Here is a 19,849-nt window from a genome sequence, read left to right on the forward strand (position 1 = left end):
AACTTCCAAGAGACAATATATTATTTTATGGTACACTCAAGTACAATTTTTCATGTAACTATACATCTATAAACTAATGTTTTGAAAGGGAATGTGTGAGTGTGAAAGAAAAAGAAGGACTGAGCGCTCACTAAGACGCTCGTTTAGAGCTGTGTACTCGTTTTCAGCAAAAACATTTACTTTTAAACTTCCCAGTATTTGGGACTCTGATTACAGATTACTTCTAAAGAAGAGGTTGCTGAATTCATAACCCAGCTGGCTGCCCCACCTTACCACACAGATGACAGAGGTGTTAATGAAAAACTCTTGAAGCACTGTGGCTTTCTGTCTAATGCCACAAAAAAGATGAGACACATCATGCCTCTCTACAACACAGCAAGTATGAACTACTTCAGGTAGTTCAGAGGCAGGACATGGACACAGTTCAGTATCTCCCACAGACAGCTACAGACTCATTTAGTGCAATACAGTCAGCCCTGCTGAGACCTTTCCTTCACTTACATGTTCTCCCTTCTGCTGACTGTAGGCACAAAAAATACTCCATACAGAGCTCAGGAGGTAGAGGAAAGAACAGTGCCAGGCAACAGGACAACCCTTCTGCCCACTTTGAGCAGAATGTTCCAACAGCTCTCCAGAAAGGAATCATGTCTGGCACACTGAACATGCCCACAAGAAGTGGTAGCAGTCAACAGATGAGAATCAAGCCTTGGCAGTTGCTAACAAAAGCCCTGCTCACTTATTTCTCAGTGATAAAATACAAATGAAAATACTCAATTTTAAACTTGGCAATTTACACAAGCAGTCCAGGCACCACCATGATTTGACACAAAACACTCCCTGGTCCCACATTCACTGTCTCCTACAGTAATCAGTAGTTTCCTAAATCCACCCCTCCCCTCTCAGGGATGCAGATGAGGATGCACATAAAGAACAAAAGCTACTCAGGCTGATTACTCCACCCTTTCCATCTGATTATCCTCATTTTTCTTATACCTTTCACTCATTCCTCCCAAGCAGCATGCCTTTTAGTATTACCCCTGGTAGCATCAAGCACTGCTTGAGAAGCAGAGCACTCAGACTCACGTGTTTAAAATTAATAATACTAATTAAAGATTAGTAAGAAGATGCACCCTTTAGTTAGAAGACCCACCCTTTACATACCTGTTTTATTTAAATCTGACATTTCAAAAGCAACAGTATTGGAAGGTTAGACACCAGTCCATGGGCTCAGAGCTCTGTCTCCTCTGCAATAGTCATGCATACCAAAAGCAGAAAACAGAACTGGGAATGTAGATTCAGGCACCAGAATAAGGACGCATTTTTTCCTTGTCCCTGTTCCACAAAACGTGCTTTCATTTTGCAATGGACTGTGGCTGCACTATTAACAGCAAATAATATCTCTACTATTTCATTATCTCTTAACAGAAACAACATTTCTATAGAAAGCTCTGACTGAAGGAATTAAAGAAATAATTCATTTTAGATCAACCCGCCTATACTAACAACTAGGGGATGCCAAACTGTATCCTGTGAAAGAAATATTGCTTTTTCTCTGCCTCCAATAGGCATCAGGAGCAATTATGTATCTGATAGTCACACAAAAATGCAGTGAGTTGAAAACTAAAACACAGTGTAAACCAGAAACAGCAGGACAGCTCTCTGCAACAGCAAATTCTCCCTGTAAGCTTTAGCAGCTGTTCTGATCACCATAATCACGGCATGAATGAATCCTGAGCAAAGTACCTTCCATGTAAAATACAGGAATAGTGTTTGTGGATACATATGGTGTACTGAGAGATACATCTGTAAATAAAATGATACACTGCAAATTTACACAAGGACAGAACACACACACACACCAATAAATTATATTTCTACATGAATGCCCACAAGCAGAATACAACTTTTGCCTTTGTACTAAAACACATCCCATTTTCCTCAGTAGGATAACATTATCTGCCAAAGTTCCTGCCTGACCTGCAATCAAGCAACTAAGAAAATTCGAAATACTAGACACACCTGTGCATTTCTTCAGAAGCAGCCACAATTCAGCAATATCTTTGTAGAGCAAGGAGATCAGGCTTAAGGTCATGTTGCTTCTAATTGATTTAGAGCAAAATAGTTCCGTGGACAGTGACCTATTTATCTGTGAGCTCATCCTCAGTGCAAAATGAGAGCGCAAAACTCCATCTTTCACTCGAAGCCAAGCCACTGGGGGCACAATGCCTTTCTTCAAATTGCATGCAGAGTAAGTGTGCCTGTCAGCAGGCTCAGAGGTTCTCAGAAGGGCTTGCTGGCTGCTGGCTACCACTTCTTGTCTTCCTGCATAAAGCGCTGGCACACATTAGATGCAAGCTGTTTGCTTCAAATATGAACACATGCACTGTTCAAACATTACCAGCCTAAGAATGCATTAAAAAATTAATCCTAAGTGTGCCTTGTCAAAAAACCCTCCCTTTTAAAGCTCCAGTTCTAACAAACAATGATACAGTAAATCTAGAATTATCTTTTTCTACCACCCACCCCTACTCCACGCAGGGAAATTAACTGCCCTTTTTCCAATGAACCTTTGGCTAGAAAGCTCCCCAGAAATACAGTTAGCTTTTCCCATTGGTAAGGGAATTCTCACCCACATGTCTTTGGTAGAACTGAAATGGGATGTTTTCCTTGGTGGGAAACCCAACAAACACCTGTTCCCTATGAAAGAGCCTACCCTAAGCAGCAGGAGCTGTAAAAAGGCATTCTACTACTGTGACTTTGCAAGTGGAAATGCACTGAAATCTTATGAATAAGACAATGGAAAATAAGGCAACAAATGACAAAATAGACTAGAACAGAAGTATTCCATATGATCTTTCAGACATGAATGCTGAGTAGACTTGCTTTACCTGATCCTTTCAAGTAATTGCCCAGTGACAGACTACCTGTTAATTAATACACTTGAGATTAGTTATCGGCCATTCAGACTCACTAATACTGAGAGTGAGCCAAGGAGTACGAGTGACAGCAACAGCCATATGAAAACAAATGGATTGTTTTTCTTCACTTCACAGTGTCATAAGAGTCCTCTCCCAACAAGAGAGGTCAAGGAAAGAGGACAGCGAGGATAAAAAGCTTGAATTGATGGTTACATCTGTTCACAAAATCCCATTTGCAGATGGGAAAAAGCTCCATTTCTGCATCGGCACTCCAACCGATCCCATAAAAGCAAACCAAAACAAACCCAGGTCACTCACAGACCACACTAGAGGTTATTTTCTGAAGCACCCCACATCTGTGTTCCCACCACTCATCTGCCATGGGGCAGGAACTGTTGATAATCCCACACCAGTGAGATGTATTCTAATAAATCTACCATCTATACAAGCAGTTCTATTAAATATTAATGTCTATTCATGACTTTATTATGTGACCTGAAGAATATAATTATGGTAATTTTTTTTCAATGCTGCTGTTTCATTTTGGGGTCATTACATTTTGTAGTAAGACAAAACACAAGAGTTTTTTAAGCAATATCAGATGTTTTTAAATAAAGGTAGATTTAAAAGAAGTGACACTCCTTAGAAATATTTTACTTAACTATTCTGTATTTCATGAGTGATTAGCACATTATGTTGTGCAGAGAGTTAAAAATTAGTGAATGAGTCTTCCCACCACTCCCACAAGTCATGTAAATACTCTCACATGTGAAAGCTGAGATGGAGCAGGTGACCCCTGTCAGATCAGGTAACAGCATCTGTTGCACTGTCAGACACAGGATCTATGTCTCGGCTCCAAGCCCAGACTCCCTCCTTTTCAGGACAGCCACCTAACCCGCTGGGTGGAGCGTGCTCCCAGATCACTATCATGACTTGTACTCCTCAGACAAAGATCACAATTCACAGCATTTTTATTTTTGGCTGCTGCACTACAGCACGGCTCCAGGAAGAACAGCCTCAGATACCTGATGCAAGTACACACACTGATATTAACTTCTTACTTACCAGCACCAAGCTGGCACCAAACAGTGGGCAGAGAGTCCACTGCAATATGCTTGGCTGACCAGATACTTCTGTTAGTGGTGGCATGGGCTTGATGTCACCTGCAGCACAGCATGCAGGAAATAGAACCCTCATTATCTGATTGATAATAAATGATGATAAAGCAGACACGGGAACACTTTCCAAACATCCATAGAGAGGGAGAGGAAGTTTTATAGCCTTCCTTCAGAGATTAAAACCATGCAAAAGAGGACCTACACCCTTCTTCAGATAGGAATCACTCCCATCTAGATCCACACAATAAAATCCAGGAATCTGATACTTCAGCAAGCTGGCTACTTCCGTAAGAAAAAAGAAATACAAAACCAAAAAATCCTCCATGAATGTAAAAGAGGAAAAACAATGACATATATGACATGTTGGTTGTGCTTGTTCTCATTGTCAAGAGAGAGAAGAACTACAAATCCTTTTATTAATCAACAATGACTGCTCCAGAGTCCCTCCATGTTGTATCCAACATGGACAACCACATTTTAATAGGTCTTTGCCTTCAGAGGAATCAGTGAAACCAGTCATTCAGGTGAAAACCTAATACTAGTTTAAAAACAATTTAATTTCTTAGATTAGCAGTCATCCTCCAGGCTCCCACCCAGATTATTCCTTCCTAGCCTTAAATCTCCACACCCCACAGTTACATTTAATATAGAATCATGGAATGGCCTGGGTTGGAAGGGACCTAAAATATCATCTAGTTCTAATTCCTGTGCCATGGGACACTTTTCAACCAGGCTGTTCAGAGGTCCATTCAACCTGGCCCTGAACACCTCCAGGGAGTTTTTTTCCAGATTGATCAAGATGTAATAATGTCTGTGGCTAAGAGCACCAAAATAAAGCACTGTACATTCCAATCCTGTTATCTTTCAATCTTGACCAACAAGGCACACCTTCACCTCCCTCTCTTAGAGACCAGTGTCTCAAGACTTAGCAGCACACGTGAAGGAAAGGTACATACAGAGAGCTCAGTGTTTGCTGTGGAGGAGCTTTGGAACCTGCCCCCAATCTGCTGGAGGGACAGAAGCCCAGATTGCCTCCATGGAACTTGGTCTCAGATGCCTGGTTAAAAGGTGTTCAGGCAAAGGTGATATTTTTCCTTAGCAGTTCCATTCTGCCAGCAAGCTGGGCTGGTGGGCACATGGGGAAACACTCTTCAGGTAAAAGAGGGTTCCAGCCAGTAACCAAATGGCTCTTTGTGTTAGCACTCTATTTTGGCCTAAGTGAATGGGAGAAATGTTTGCTCTGTGGTTATAATACCTGAATTCCTTGCTGTGCATTTCAGAGAAGAGCAGAAAGAAAGAGCAAAAGCACTGAGGCAGAAAACCTCTCCCTGGCTTTCATGATCCAGCTTAAAATAGAACCAGAGAAGAAAATTGTGCTATGTGGGCATGCATGTTAGCAAGAAGACTTTAGGGCAAATTTAAGCTCTATTAAAACACAAAGAAGCAAAGAAGCCCTCCTGAGAAAATCTTGGTGGGCATGAGAGTATGTATTTATAAATGCAAAGAAATTAATTTCAACTTCACTCAAGCTCAGCACTCAGGTTAATTCTCCCTCCCACTTCAGCATGGGATGTGAGTGACAGGCTCCAGCCTGCAGAATGGAGGAAAACATTGTGGGAGAAGCTGTTAAAGGATGGATGCAAAGTCATTTGAGGTTAAAGACTCTGTTATCCTAGTTTTATGAAACCCAGAGAAGGAAGCTACAACTGTAGCTTAAATATACAAGATACTGCAGCTGCTTTATAAAGCATGTGCAAGTGTGCAGCATAAGGGTGGCAATGTTCATGGTAAAGGATATTAAAGTCTGGCAAGTTCAACATTTAAATACAATTATTAAACATATTTTTCCTTCAGGGGTGCTGTGCTTAGCAAAAAGCACAGCAATAAAATAATGTGGCATGACAAGAGCTATCCTTGTAGGCTCATCCTTAGTATAATGCAAATGGATACTCTCTCAAAAAAAAAACCCTAGCAAAATACACCTCTCATCTGCAGCTGCAGAATTTACAAATTTGTGGAGTTTTGAAGACATGGAGCAATTTCATGCATAATCTGCTGGCTTCTCGTTTGGCATACTAGCCTATGTAAAAGCTCCATTAATTTTCTTCTTCACTTCCTTCTTGATTTTTTTTTCAAAGAACGGATGCAAAAGAGGTTTCATTCTTTTTGAAGTCACCAAGAACTCAAGATTTACAATTCTGTCTCGTTTACATCAAAAGATTCCAAGGATTAAAATTAGTTTATACACTCATTATACACACACACACACACATATATACATCTATGTTTGTATAAATCCATTCTACTAAGCAGCTTGTTCAATCTTCACACAGCAACAAAACTAATTTTGAAACTGCTTTCGCAATTTTTTAACTTGGATGCTAAGTCATCAAAAAAGGTCCCTACATGATATCCAAACTTAAATTTAAGCAAGTACAACCAATCAAAAATCATGGTCAGGAAACAACAATAAAACAAACAATTATAACTTCCATCCATGAAGAAATACATTCTTTCCATTGAAAATGAGTATGCTGGAAAATACAAATAGTTGCTGGAGCACCTTAAAAGAAAAGGATGCTGTTCAATCAAAAGGTTGAACCCTGTACTATCTTTCAAAAAGATAATGCCTGGAAAAAACATAGGGAAAGCTGCTGAGAAATTCCATTTTAAAAGTACACTTTGCACTGTAAGACAGTAATAAATTCCAAAGTTTTGAAGATTGCACATCCTTCACACCAGGTATCTAAGAAGTAAAACAAAAGGCAAAAGAACATGTCAGTAATTTTTAAGGCAGAGTAACACCTTACCAAGGATGGTATCTCTCTGGCCTCCTGACTGCTCTCAGGGGCTTTCCCCAAAGCCATGACAGAAGCCTGGCCACTGAATGCAGTTATCACACACCTGTTTCAATTTCTAATTTAAAAATTATATCTTTGCAGTGTTCTATGAACTGAATTTTAATCAGTTTATGTTTTTTTATTTACATGTCCTTTCTAAACAAGCTCCTCCACAAGTCTTTAATTATAGGCCTCTCCTTGGCTGTGCTGCAGGGTTTACCAAGGTTTCTTGTTTCAGAGAGACACAAAACCTGGACTTTTTTTTCCAGGATTAATTCAATCACACAGGAGTTAGTAGTAAGCACTTTATTCTGCAGTATTTAGTGACAGTTTCCTCTGCCCACAGCTGCAAAGCCAACAAAGAAATGGATGTGACCTTTTTAGCCCCACAAACAGCAGCAGGACTCAGAACATCAGTGCCAAAACAGAGATGCTGCTATCCAGGAGAAGAGCACCTCTGGCTTGGGGCTCAAGGTTTCTGCAGAGGTGGGAGATTGCAGTCTGATGACAACTGAAAACTGTGATTAAAGGTGGAAACCAAATCACTGCTGAGCTTGGCTAGAAGGCAGGACTAAAATTTGGAAATATCAAGAGGATGAGATCCATTTTTATATCACCAGTGGGATTAAAGGAGCAAATGAAGTAGGAAAAAAATGGATGTGGGGCTTAGTGGCAGCAGAAAGGGGAACTCAACATTGAGTAATAACAACAGAAACACATGAAAGCAGCACAGGAAATGGAAAAACAGGTTTATTGTGTATTCTGAAACATATATATTAGTAAGAATATTAATTCAGTAAGCAAGGAAAACCAACAGAGACCACTACAACCAATGAAGCATTGTGCCACAATCACAAATATATTTCTAGCCAAAGTATAAAATAAAACTTTGTCAGCAATAGGAAACCCTTTTTATGACTCTTAAAGTACACAGAAACTTTTTTTTCCCAGATGAACACGATACTCGGGAAGCAGAAAAGCTTTCAGGTCAAAAGTTGTGGGAGAACTGGTTCCAAAGAAAATATCATATGCTCCTGTAATGCTGATGAGCACAGATAAAGGCTACAAAACTATTTATTACAAAGAAAGGAAAGGAAAATTTGCAGAAATCATCATTTCCAAAAATCCATAAAGAGCAAAAAGGACAGAGAGCCAAGAAGAGAGACTTGGTTTTGATGTGAGGCAAAATTAGGAGCTAAAAAAATGTTCATTCCATCACATCTCTAAAATAATCAATTGGGGCGGGTTTGGACAAGTAATTATGATATTTCAGTACTGAAGGATTACTCATAGCTTCAAATGGAATAGAAAAAAAATCTGGTTACAAGATTATATCATTACTTGTCATCTTAGATTGGCAAATATAAGCAAAATTCTTCAGAATGGGCCACCAACCTGAAGTCCTCCTTACACTGCATAAATCTGACCCACACTGTTGTGAGATTACACTTGAAAATGGTAAAATCTACATAACCGATAGGATAAAAATGCCACTGTCTTCTTACTTATCAGGGCAGTTTTGATTTTTACTCATGACTTGGAATTTTTGTGGCCTAGACGTGCACGCTGCAGCAAGCTGTCTGTGGCTGTGCAACCCACAAAGTCCCCACATATGGGAAAAGTGTGAAAAAATGCAAGAAAATGCACTGAGCAATCCTCAAAGGTCACCATTCCCCCACTTAAATATTTCCAAAATGTATCTCAATTTCTCCCATTGCCAATTCTTCCACCCTCCAGGGCTTCAGCAAGCTCCACATTTTCCTCAAGACAAGAAGATATTTAATACCAGCAAAAGACAAGGCCATTTTCCACTGATCAAAATGGAAAGAAGCAGAAAACAGACTGACTTCTTCTGGAGAGGCAACCAGGAGAACTGCTTTTGCTTCTCAACAGAAATTCACTTCCTTCAAAGAAAGGAAGTCTCACCACAATGACAGAACAAAACACCTCATCCCTTGTACTTAGCAGCACAATATTCTTGGTTGAATTTAGTCAGTGGAAAAGAGGTAAAGCTCACAGGAGTTGCTTTCTGTGGAAAGACACAATATAAATAACACCCGGCCTTTTTATTTTGTAGATGCAGGATTTTAAAGAAACTATTAACATATTACTTTAAAAGGCAGTGATTTCTTTAATCAGCCACTTCTATAAAATAGGATTAAAAAAAAACCCTAAGTCTGCAAAGAGCTGTTGTAACATCCACAAACAACTGCAGCACAGCAGCTGTAGCCATGTCCTGTTTCCAGTCTCCAGGATCCAAACAGGAAGCCTATGTCCTTACCTGATTGAAAAAGCAGCCAGTCCCTGTGATTTTAATCAACCTAAAGCAACATTCTCCTTTTTTTCCAGTCTCCTGGGATGCTTCCTGGCCCATTCAGGGAAGCAGTGTGGAGGACAAGCTTTTTAACAGCAGCATTACCCTCATTTTCCACATTACAGCCAGCTACCTGCCCTGTTACTGTATTTGCTTTTGGCCCAGGTGTGACAGCCCAGGCTGGCTTGTGGCATGAGACAACAAAACCCCACCTCTGCCAAGGGTGGTTTATGAGCACCAACCTCTCATCAGGCTGGATTTTTTCAGCGCTCTTTAAAAACCTTCACACTACTTTGAGATGAGCAATAGCAGAAAGAGATGCACCAGCCATGTAAGAGATGTAATTATGCAAATTTATATAAACTTGGCAGCCCACCACATCAACCTCCCAGCCTCCACCAATTAGGGTGTCACAATTTACAGAAAGCAATGCTTCTGGGGTCCCCTGCATCTGTGCTCTGGGAAAATGCCTCAACCACAAGAGGCTTTTGAAACAGTTTTGTGTTTCTTCTCCTTTCCATAAGGAGAATGAAGATGTAAAGAAAGATGAAACAAAGGCCAAAGAGCAAATTCCACCTGTTCCGACACATGAAGCAGCTGAACTAATGCCCATGAATCTAACAAGAATAAGATACAACAGAGACACAATCCCAGCCTTTTTTTCTGCTCTTCCTCTTGTTGACTCTGAAAAAAAATGCATATATTTTCCACCAGCTCCTGCCTTACCAAGTCTGTACCTGATTAGTTCAACATAATTTGAACTGAGCTTTTACCCCTGTATTTGCACTAAGCGAAGAAGCACAAGGTGTGTGGATCAAAGGTGAGAGCACTCTTTGTAGTTCCCTGCTCTGGAGTGGCAGCAAATGAGGCCTCTTCACTTCAGGTCTCATCCTACAGCCCATCTTTGAAGTATTAAACAGTGTATTTTCAACATGACAGATTTTATGTCCATTGCCAAAAGCCTCCATCTCTCCAGGCTCAAACACAGCATGTCCTGTACGTGCTGCTGTTTTCAGCCCCACACTGCAGCACTTCAGTCACTGCTCAACACCTACAGACACCTTTCCAGGACACAAAATGCTCAATACCACGGATGGTAAATGCAGATACCCATCCAATTCAAAGGATCAGCAAACCAAATGTACTCCTCAGACAAACAGAACAACAGCAAAGTAATATTAAGAGTATTAAAAGTACCCCCACTTCGCAACAAGGATTTATTTGCTGAACTATATTTTTGAGGGAAGTTTCAGGGCAAGAAATTGAAATTTTCTTTAGGAAATATCTTGTACATACTTTTTCACAGCATTTAGGGAAGTAAGGTATAAGGGACCCCCATATATTCCATTTTTTCCCCATTCTGAGTCTGGAAATGTGCATCAGTTCTCAGGACTTTTTCTTCAATGGAATATCTTCTCCATTGAAGAGAAGATATTCCATTGTGCTATGAACAAATTTGAATATGTGTTATATATAAGCTGTTTCAAGTCCCTGTTGTTACTTGCATGTAATTCTTTAGGGCACAAAAAAAAAATTGCACATCTTATTTTTAGTAAGTCTGTTTTAATAACTAGTGAAGAAAACAACAGCTCAGCTACAAACAGGTAACAGCATATAAGTATGTTAGTCTCCACAAACCAACAAGAAAAAGCCTTGACTTCATTGAGCTGATTTCATGTTTTCTTCTTCAGGCAAGCAGAAAGAAGCTGTCATTGCACCTGAGTGGAAGGAAAAAACTCAGTTCTACTACGAGCTTGCCCAAAAGCTCTGCCTGGTACTCTGCCTTGCCCTGCATCTGCCTGGCACTCCCTGGCAGCTGAGAGGTATTTAGCTTCAGCCAGCCCCACTGGGGTGAATTCACAGGCATTAAAGGTTTACAGGTGCAGCCACCAGCAGTTGGCTGATAAACAGCTTGTGCAAATACCTCTCTTGCAGGGAGCACTTTAGAGCAAGCACTGTGCTATAAACCAGCAAACAAAGTTTCTCCTGAAGCCTAAATGCTTAGAAATAGATCTAATGTAAGCCTGTTCCCATCTGTGGCAGCAGTTCCACCAAAGTTATTGCCTCCCATGCAACAGCAGAGATTGGCAGCTAATCAGTGTATTTCTGGTGTACTCCACAGCTTGGCACACTGCAACCCAAAGCCTACCTTGTCACGTTTTCTCTGGTTTTATATTATTGTTTTGTACCACATTGCCTCCTCTCACTTGCTTAACTGTCGTCACTGTGCTTTAAAACATGTCCCCCCCCCAAAGCACCGATGCCTTCTGCAGGTTACAAGAGCAATCTCTGTTTTTTCCTTTCTAAAATAAACATGGTCACATAGAGGAAATAGTTTTAGAAAAATTTAAACTATTCAAGATTGAACAAGCCCATTGTTTGCAGAGGAGACTTCAGGGCAGCAGCATGCTACCATGAGTGTGCTATAGAGCATCCACAAAAGTCCTGTGGACCACAAGGGTTTGAGGCTGCTGTGCAGGGACAGAGCATTCTCATTGTTTAAATGTAAACAATAATAATAATAGGGTTTTGTAACCCAGAGAAGGAAGCAAACTAATGTGGAAAACAGTTGTTATTACTATGTTTATGACTCCTTGTTCCCAGAAAATATGCTGGGTTAATTTGTAATGCTGAAGGGGATAAACTGAGGTGACCTGAAACTGGGCAAATGGCTGAAACCCCATCTGATAAGATGGGCTTGGGAATACCTTTTCTCTTTTCTACACTGGAAGAATGCCAGAGTGGAAAACACTAGGTGAACGATCCATAGCTCTTGTGGCTGTAAGACTTTTATCCTTGAAAAAGAGGACAGACAAATCCCAGCTGTTTAGGGATTAAACACTGCCAAATGGTGGCTTGGGCACCTTCAGGGAGAAAGCTGGCACCTGGGTCCAAGCACCTGATCCCCAAAACAACCTCCTGACACCTCAAAACCTAAAGGTCATTACAGATTCTTCCAACACACCCAAGTTCTCTGCATACAGTCTGATTTGTATTTAGACAGCTGAATATAGAAATTTCAAGGACTGGGCCAAACCCCCAAATCTTTCTTTTGGCAAAGGCAAAGAAACAGGCTTTACTGGGAGCCACTAAGACAGTTCTTATGTTTTTAGGCTTTAATATTAAAAGTAGATACCAGCAAACCTCCTGTAATACTTTCAGTGAATGTAGCAGTAGAAGTGGTTTTGTGCTAAATTGGAGGTGTACATTACTCATACCTGGGAGCACTCTAACCAGCTTAGAAAAAAACTAAAATCCCCAAAAAACTTGGAATCTTGAAATTTTTTCACAAAGAAATGAACCCTAAAATAACTCTCTAAAGGCAAATGACAACATCTGCAAAAATTATTATTACAACTTACCTTGCAGACAAAGAACATAATTTTCAATAGCTGGAAGTCATAAAAAAAAAAACTGAGACAGAACCAAGGTCAAATGCTATCAACCAAAAGGGGAAAAGTTTACACTGAAAGTAGCAGACACCACCTTTACTTGCACCTGAAGTCCTTAAACAGTCCCTGATAGCCATCATGGTAGATGACACAAATGCAAAGCCAAGTTAAAATGAAGATACTACTAGAGATTTGGATAGTAGAAGCTGGAGGGATTGAAAGGAGCCTTGAAGGTGAGCTGTGTTTCGGGTTTGTTTCAAAAATGCAGCTATAACAAACAGTATTAGAAAGGTAAAGTTTCTCTCATGTAAAAGGATAGAGGCAACATCTTGAATTCTTAATTTCACATACTACCTCTCTTTAAAAACACGTATTAATTCCTATCCACTTTCTCATACACACCTTTGGAATCCACCAAAGATGGTAAGAATTATGTGTTTGGCTAAAGCAGAGAAGAAGTTTATTTTTTAATCATGATGTCTGAGGAATTAGAGAGTATTCTGCTCCACAGACTCACTGCATGAAACAAGTTGCTTGTATTTCATGAAAGAAGACAAAACCAAAGGCAATATATATTGCATTTTTCCTTCAAAAAAAAAAAAGCCTGAAAAACAAGTTGCTCCTTTCCCAAAAGCCAAAAGACTCAGATAAATGAGTTCTTCCATTATCTCTCTGCCACAGAACCATATAAACTATATGTCACGTAATTCTAAAGTGATTTTTCAGAGAAATAAATCAAGAGAGGGAATCATTCAGAGAACAAAACCAAGCACCTATGGTTTTGTTCTCTGAACAAAACCAAGGTTTTGTTCTCTTTTTGTTAAGCTTGTCCATCTGAAACTCCTAATGGTTCTGAGACTACAGCCCCGTCCACATTTAGATTACAGTAGGTAATTCACACATCACAAGAGCTGTTGTAACCCAGGACAACTCTAAGAGGAATTTTCATGAGAATTGTACTGGACTCAGTTTTTAGAATTGTACTCTTGACTAACTGCTCACACCTGAGATTACAGCTTCACTCCCTCCCAACTGCCCCACCAACTGCTATGGTTTGTTAAGTGGACAAAGCTCCTTACTAAAGGACAACCACAAGCCATTCCCACTGAGTCCTTCAGGATCTTTGTTTAACTTGGTTCCTGGCCTCACTTATTTGTGACCTCCATTTACAAAAGCTCCAGAGTTTACTAGAAAATTTGACGTTACAAAGGAGGGTAAGACTGATAATAATTAGATGAGGCTGAGATTCACTGTATGCTGTCAACAGTGTAGGTGGAAAAATCTCAACTTTTTTCCCCCTGGGGGTAAGAAGGGAGAAGAAGCAGTCCCTATTGAAAACTTCCAGGTCCTCACTTAGCTCTTTGGCCTAACTCCAAAAGGAAAGAATGAACTTACTCAACAGCCTAGTCCCTCACATTGAATTGTGATCAAGTTGACAAACTCACAGTCAATGACACCAAAGACTGCTGACAGATACTAATGAAAAGTAAGGAGATGTGAAAACCAGAGCTGTCAGCAGCCCTTGGCCATTATTTTCAGGAAAAAAACACCAACCAAGAAGACTGCAGAAGGTTTCATGCCATACCCGAGTTCAAGTGCAAGAAACAAACTGTGATGTCAGATAAACTGACTGCTGATTAAAATAAAATCTTTTTTGGGATGTTTTTTACGTACCTGAGCAAGAAATAAAAGACACAAAAGTTGCACTGATCTCCTCTTCCTGCTTTGAAAGAAGATGTAATGGCTCCAAACTAAGATAAAATAAATAAGTAAATACAAGAGCTAGCTTTAGTCAGGAAGTGCTGGAAATCTTACAATAAACTTTGATCCTTTTGGCTTAGGTTGCTTCAGCACGAGGCTGTGTGTGTTCAACCTTTTCAGGTAGGCTTAACCTCTGAGGTTAATTGGAAGATCATATGGGATTTAGTTAAACACTGTAAGCATACACAGTAAGAGGAAGTAGTGCAAACCATCCTACTAAGCACAACTTCAGCAGAACTAAACAGATTGCAACAGTACATGAGATTGGCAACTCCTTGGAAGAACAATGACGAAGATAAAGGGAGTAAATAAAGCTACATCCTGCCTCCAGGACTGGTTCTGCCCAGAGAGTAAATATCTACTTGTTGACAATTCTCCATGTGGGAAAGCAAAAGTCTAAGAAAAGCCAGTCATTTTAACTCTAAATTATTGAAGCAAAGTCCCTCACATTGTTGATCAGGGAAACTCTAAGTTCTTTTTTCCACTATTGTATTTTTTATTTTTTTCATATATTCTTCAGTGGCCATGAAAGCAGGAAAAATATAAATTCCTACTGTCTCACTGCCCATTATGGTATAATGTCATATACAGCTACTCTCTGTAATTAAATGGGCTCTTAAAATAGTACTAATGGTCAGGAAAACATTTTTCCCCCACTTAAAGAGTCAAAGGCACAGTCAGATTTCATTTTCTGAGGATTCATTTTATATATACTGAAGTAATGGAATTACTGTTATTACAGGTCTGTTCCCTGCAAGAAAACTCAAAGACAGCTTGATTCTTAGCAAACAGGGCAGAAGAGAGGCTGCAGAGGTCCAAGGGAGCAGGCTCATGGAGTTCAGTGTGGATCTACAGAAGAGAAGCCTAGAGGCACAGTCTTGTATTGCTCCCTGTTCTGTGTGTGTCTCTTGCTCGTTACAGAGATTCTCAAAAGTCTTTGTTTTCTTGGAAGAATCATCCTACTAAATCATCATTCCTACTAAATTGTGTGATGATGCTCTGAAAATAATTTCAGGGAATAAACAGTTCACTTTTGATGGACAGCCTGCTTGGAACCTTTTCTGTCTCTACAAGGATGTCAGCTATGACTGGTTTTGCTGAAGTGCTCACTTTTCACCAAGTAACTTGCCTGAGCCAAATAAATCAATTACCTACATCACAGTTATTAAATGGTAATAAGCTTGAGGAATGCTGTCTGAAAAAAAGTCTATAAAATTCTTATATGAAAATTTAAATCCTAAAATACCTGATGCTTTAATTCCTTTGGAAAAAGGAGTTTTAAGTACAAACCAAATACTACCATTTACCACTCAGACTCTCCAATGATGTGTTTTCTATGAACAACGTATTTTCAAGGACCAATTAGCTAGCAAAGTTTATACTAAGATTCTTAAAATACATGGGGGTTTTTGACACACATAAAACATGTTTAAAATGTTTTATTAAAGAGCACAGCCCCAAGCCATACATCTTACGCACCCCTGACTTAGCAGACTACACAGGTCTGTTTACATTTACAAGATCTAGGAGTTAAAAGTTAAGCCAACTTACCCTGCGCTACAAAGTCCAGCCATGAACACCATTCTGAGAAAAAATAATAACTCTTCATTTCTGCTACTGAAATTCCTCTCTGATCCATCATCAGAGAAGAAAGAGGTCCACTTTTCTCTTCCCCTGCTCAGAATACACTGCCCTGAGAAGGTAAGAGCTTTTGCATTACCTGAACTTTGTTCCATAAATACAACAGGTGGCACAAGATGACTTTACAAATATATTTTCTCCCACTAATGCCATTGTTCTTGTAATTATCTCTTATAATTATAGTGTTTTCCCCTCATCACCCCACCCTGAATATTTACAGACTGCTGATACACCCAGTGTCTGATACCGTATATATAAGCATAAGCCCTTAGCATATAGTCGTTCATGTTAGGCTTTAACAAGGCAAAGCAAAACTGTTTTTCATGCAGATACTCACAATGCCATCTGGAACTAGTCACATTGAATTGCTCACTCACAGGTCCAGTTTATCACCTCTGCTATGGAATCACAACTAACTCTCTTCTCCATCTTTCTGATCAAAAAAGTGCAAGAGTATTTCAAGCAGGACAGGTCAATCAAAGTCCAAAGCACAGAAACTCAAAATATCAAATGAATCCCTTTTAAACATCTTTATGCAGCCATCAAACAGAGGCATGAATGCAGCAAACAGTAAATACAGCCTCACACACCTGGACCTATCTAGTGTGGGGACTAACAGTAATGAAGCTGTGGCAGACTTTAACACTGACCAGAAATGCTAGTGTTTGCACAGGCTCCAGCCAGGCTTTGGCTACACTGAAGCCTTCAGATACTTAAATATTCCTGCTATTTTTGTGTGTTCAGTCTGACATTTCCTGCATCCACACATTTTGCTAGCCTGCCCATAAACCAACTCCCTCTCCCCATACAAGAATGCCCGATATTCCACAGAAATACTCATACAGCTTCAGGAAAAGATGTACCACATCTGCGTCCCCTTGGCTGATACAGATGATGCAGAAGTGCTCCTCCTCTAGACTCTTCTTCACTCTTTGTGGTGGATTGTTCAGTTTATGGATTAACCAAGATCTGTCTGACCCAGTACAAAAACCTATGAGACACCCACATTGCAGGGCTGCTCTCTGTGCCTTTTCACAGAACTTCTTTGGATTGGAAGGACCCTGTGACACAGGCAGTCTCCTCAGCCACCCATTCATCACACTCCTAGAACAATACACAAAAAATCCCACCCTAAAGCTTCAGCATCATTGTCAGAAAACCAACCTGAATGCAGAGTGAAAAGATGCAGACGACAGAATGCCTCCAAAGATATTCCCCATCCATACCAAGCACAGCACAGACTGAAGACAGATGTCTCTGGCATCTCCCCTTGCCAGACCTGCTCTACAGCTCTGGGTTAAGCTGACCTACTGTTTCCATTTGCTTAGAGAAGGCAAGAAGAGGGAGAATCTCACAGCACAGTCTGTGAGCCCTGTGCTGGGATGCCCCTCACAAAGGGCCACAGCACCCTGGAAAATCTCCCCTGCTGATGGGAGACAGGGGTCCTCAGAGAAGTGCTCAGAGCCACAACTTCCCAGGGCTGAAACCCTCCACACACCCACAAGTGCTGTCCCACCTGCTTGCAGTCAGAGATGAAGCAGCACAGAAGGCACAGTCAGGGATGGAATCAGAAAACACAATGCTGTCTCACAGCACTCACTGTACCAGCCCAGGCCCTGCCTGTCCAGGCAGGAGGAGCCACATGGCACCTGGTCCCAAACGTCTGCATTCCAAAGAGCAAGTGTCACCAGAGCCTGGGCTCAGCCAGGGTGAGTGGATACAGGAACACAGCCTGCCCTGAGTAAAAGACACCTGCAGAGAACAGCACAACGAAGATTAGGCCAAGCAGGACAGAGTCAACAGTCAACAAGCTGTAAGTAAATAAAGTCTGCTTTGTTAAAATGAAAATAAAACAGAGATGGATTTGATCAAGTATGATGACTCTGGAAACCAGCCCAGCTTCCCTTATTAAGGTAAATAAGGTAATGCAAAATCAATATATGAACTAGGACATTTATTGCTCAGTTAAACGTTTCTATATGCTATATTAAATAGTTTAACATGCAGGGAAAGGATGAAGTGACAGCAAAGCACACATGCTCTCAGCAATTTCCAGAGATGCTAATGAAGAGAGAACCAAGCCTTGTGAGACTTGGCACAACAGGACAGAGCAGCTCAACTTTGTCACAAGAAGAGAGGTTCATACATCATGGGATTCTGAATCACAAGAATCATAGAATCACAAGCACATTTACTTTGGAAATTAATTTTGCCAAAATTGTGATTTCACCCAGCACAGCTACAGGACAGAAATGTTCTCAGGCTGGAATACCTCTCCCTTCCACAGTCTAAAACTTTGATCCACCTTCTGTGTAGCATTTGTCTGCAAGTGCCCCTGAAAGCTGAGGTTTGCTACCAGGAAGGCGGTAAAAAACTCCTATCAGTCCAAAAGGCCAGAAACCACCTTTGACCAAAACAATGGAGTAATTCTTACTGGATTTACAAGGGTAACATTAAAAGCTTGTAATTGCTTTCCTACTGTCAACATAAAATGGGTAACAGGAAGGAAAGGAAACAGAATTTTTGCATACTTGAAGACTTCAAACAGAAAAGGCTGCCACATGATCAAAAAGAGTTTTGGAATAATAATAAAGATGGGTGGGAGACAGACAGCTTCTTACAGAAACATACTATTTTCTGACTACACACACACCTCTAAATAGTGAAAGGAAGATATAAGGCATGATTGCATAGCATTATAAGATTTATATCAAGGCTCTTGTTCTAAAGGATATTAGGCAAAAATTAGGAATATTATCTGTTAGAATGTGGTCAATAAATTGTGTTCAAACAAATTTGTGATTTTCTACCATGTAGTCAATGTTTTGCCTATACTTTGGATTTGCTGCAATTCATTAATGAATGACCAGCAGGTGCTTGAAACTCACAAAACCATAAATATCATAAAATAATTGGTGAAAGTAGTGCCTTTCATGGCTATACTATGGATTTAACTGCTACCAAGTGATAGTTGAATCCTACATGAAAGTAAGACTGAAAATTGAGGAGACCTTGTTTTGTTTTGCTTTATAAGATGGCATTTCAAATGGTTAAAATACTACTAAATTTTTCCTGATTTTTCTTTACTGTTGTTAACAGCAATTTACATCAAAACTTTTTCTAGTCTCAGATGAATAGAATTAATTTCTAGATTTTGATTTACTAGTAAGCACTCCTAAAAGTACCAAATCTTGGTCTCACAAATGCCCAGAACTGGTAAGTCAGGAAAGGTGAAATCTTCAAATTTCAGAAGTCATTAAAAATTTATTAAAAAACCCTTATAATTTTAATTCCAAACACAATAGATAACAAAAGACTCAGTGAGCATAATACAAATGAAGGTGTAAGGAAATAAAATCACCAGACAGGCATTTTTCCCTTGTATATTTTTTTTTAGAGTAAACGTCAACATCAAATAAAGGAATACTGAAAAGCCTTCAAAATTACCAAAGGCAGCTTAGTTTATGTTGGTGTAGATTTCCAAAACAACTTAAAAAGAAACAAAAAATTCCTTTTCTTTTTTTTAAGGAGCATAATAGGTCACTGTGCTTAAAAGAAAACAATAAAGTTTTAATTAATTACTGAAAAATCTACTTCTGCTTATCTTAGCCAGTCAGGGTTAACTCATTTCAGAGAAAAAGAAAAAAACCAAAATATAGCTTTACTAAACACAAAGATTATGTAATTATCAGTAGCACTAACACATACTGTATGAAACAGATTTTGAGACTGAGTAACTGGTAGCAAAGTCCTAAATTTAGTACATTACAGATGTGATCAGAGGCTTCTTGATTTTTTAAGTACAGTTATAAATGTTTTCTTCTGCATTTATAGGTATACTTTTCAGGAGAGGAATACTCAAGCA

General features: G+C 39.8%; 1 protein-coding gene across 11 annotated transcripts in view; it reads right to left on the reverse strand.

Annotated features, from left to right (window-relative positions):
* MCF2L (MCF.2 cell line derived transforming sequence like) overlaps positions 1–19,849 on the reverse strand; it is a 156,694-nt gene that overhangs the window by 75,882 nt on the left and 60,963 nt on the right. Inside the window, exon 1 of one of the 11 annotated variants that reach the window (XM_074535931.1) lies at positions 1,162–1,188. The exons of the other annotated variants lie outside the window; for them this stretch is intronic. Within the exon in view, the coding sequence (XP_074392032.1) occupies positions 1,162–1,183 (22 nt within the window). The 5' untranslated portion in view covers positions 1,184–1,188. Of the gene's footprint in view, positions 1–1,161; positions 1,189–19,849 lie in introns of those variants that run through there. 11 annotated transcript variants of the gene reach the window in all.

Source organism: Zonotrichia albicollis, chromosome 2 (genome assembly GCF_047830755.1).
Source record: "Zonotrichia albicollis isolate bZonAlb1 chromosome 2, bZonAlb1.hap1, whole genome shotgun sequence".
NCBI classification, from domain to species: Eukaryota; Metazoa; Chordata; class Aves; order Passeriformes; family Passerellidae; genus Zonotrichia; species Zonotrichia albicollis.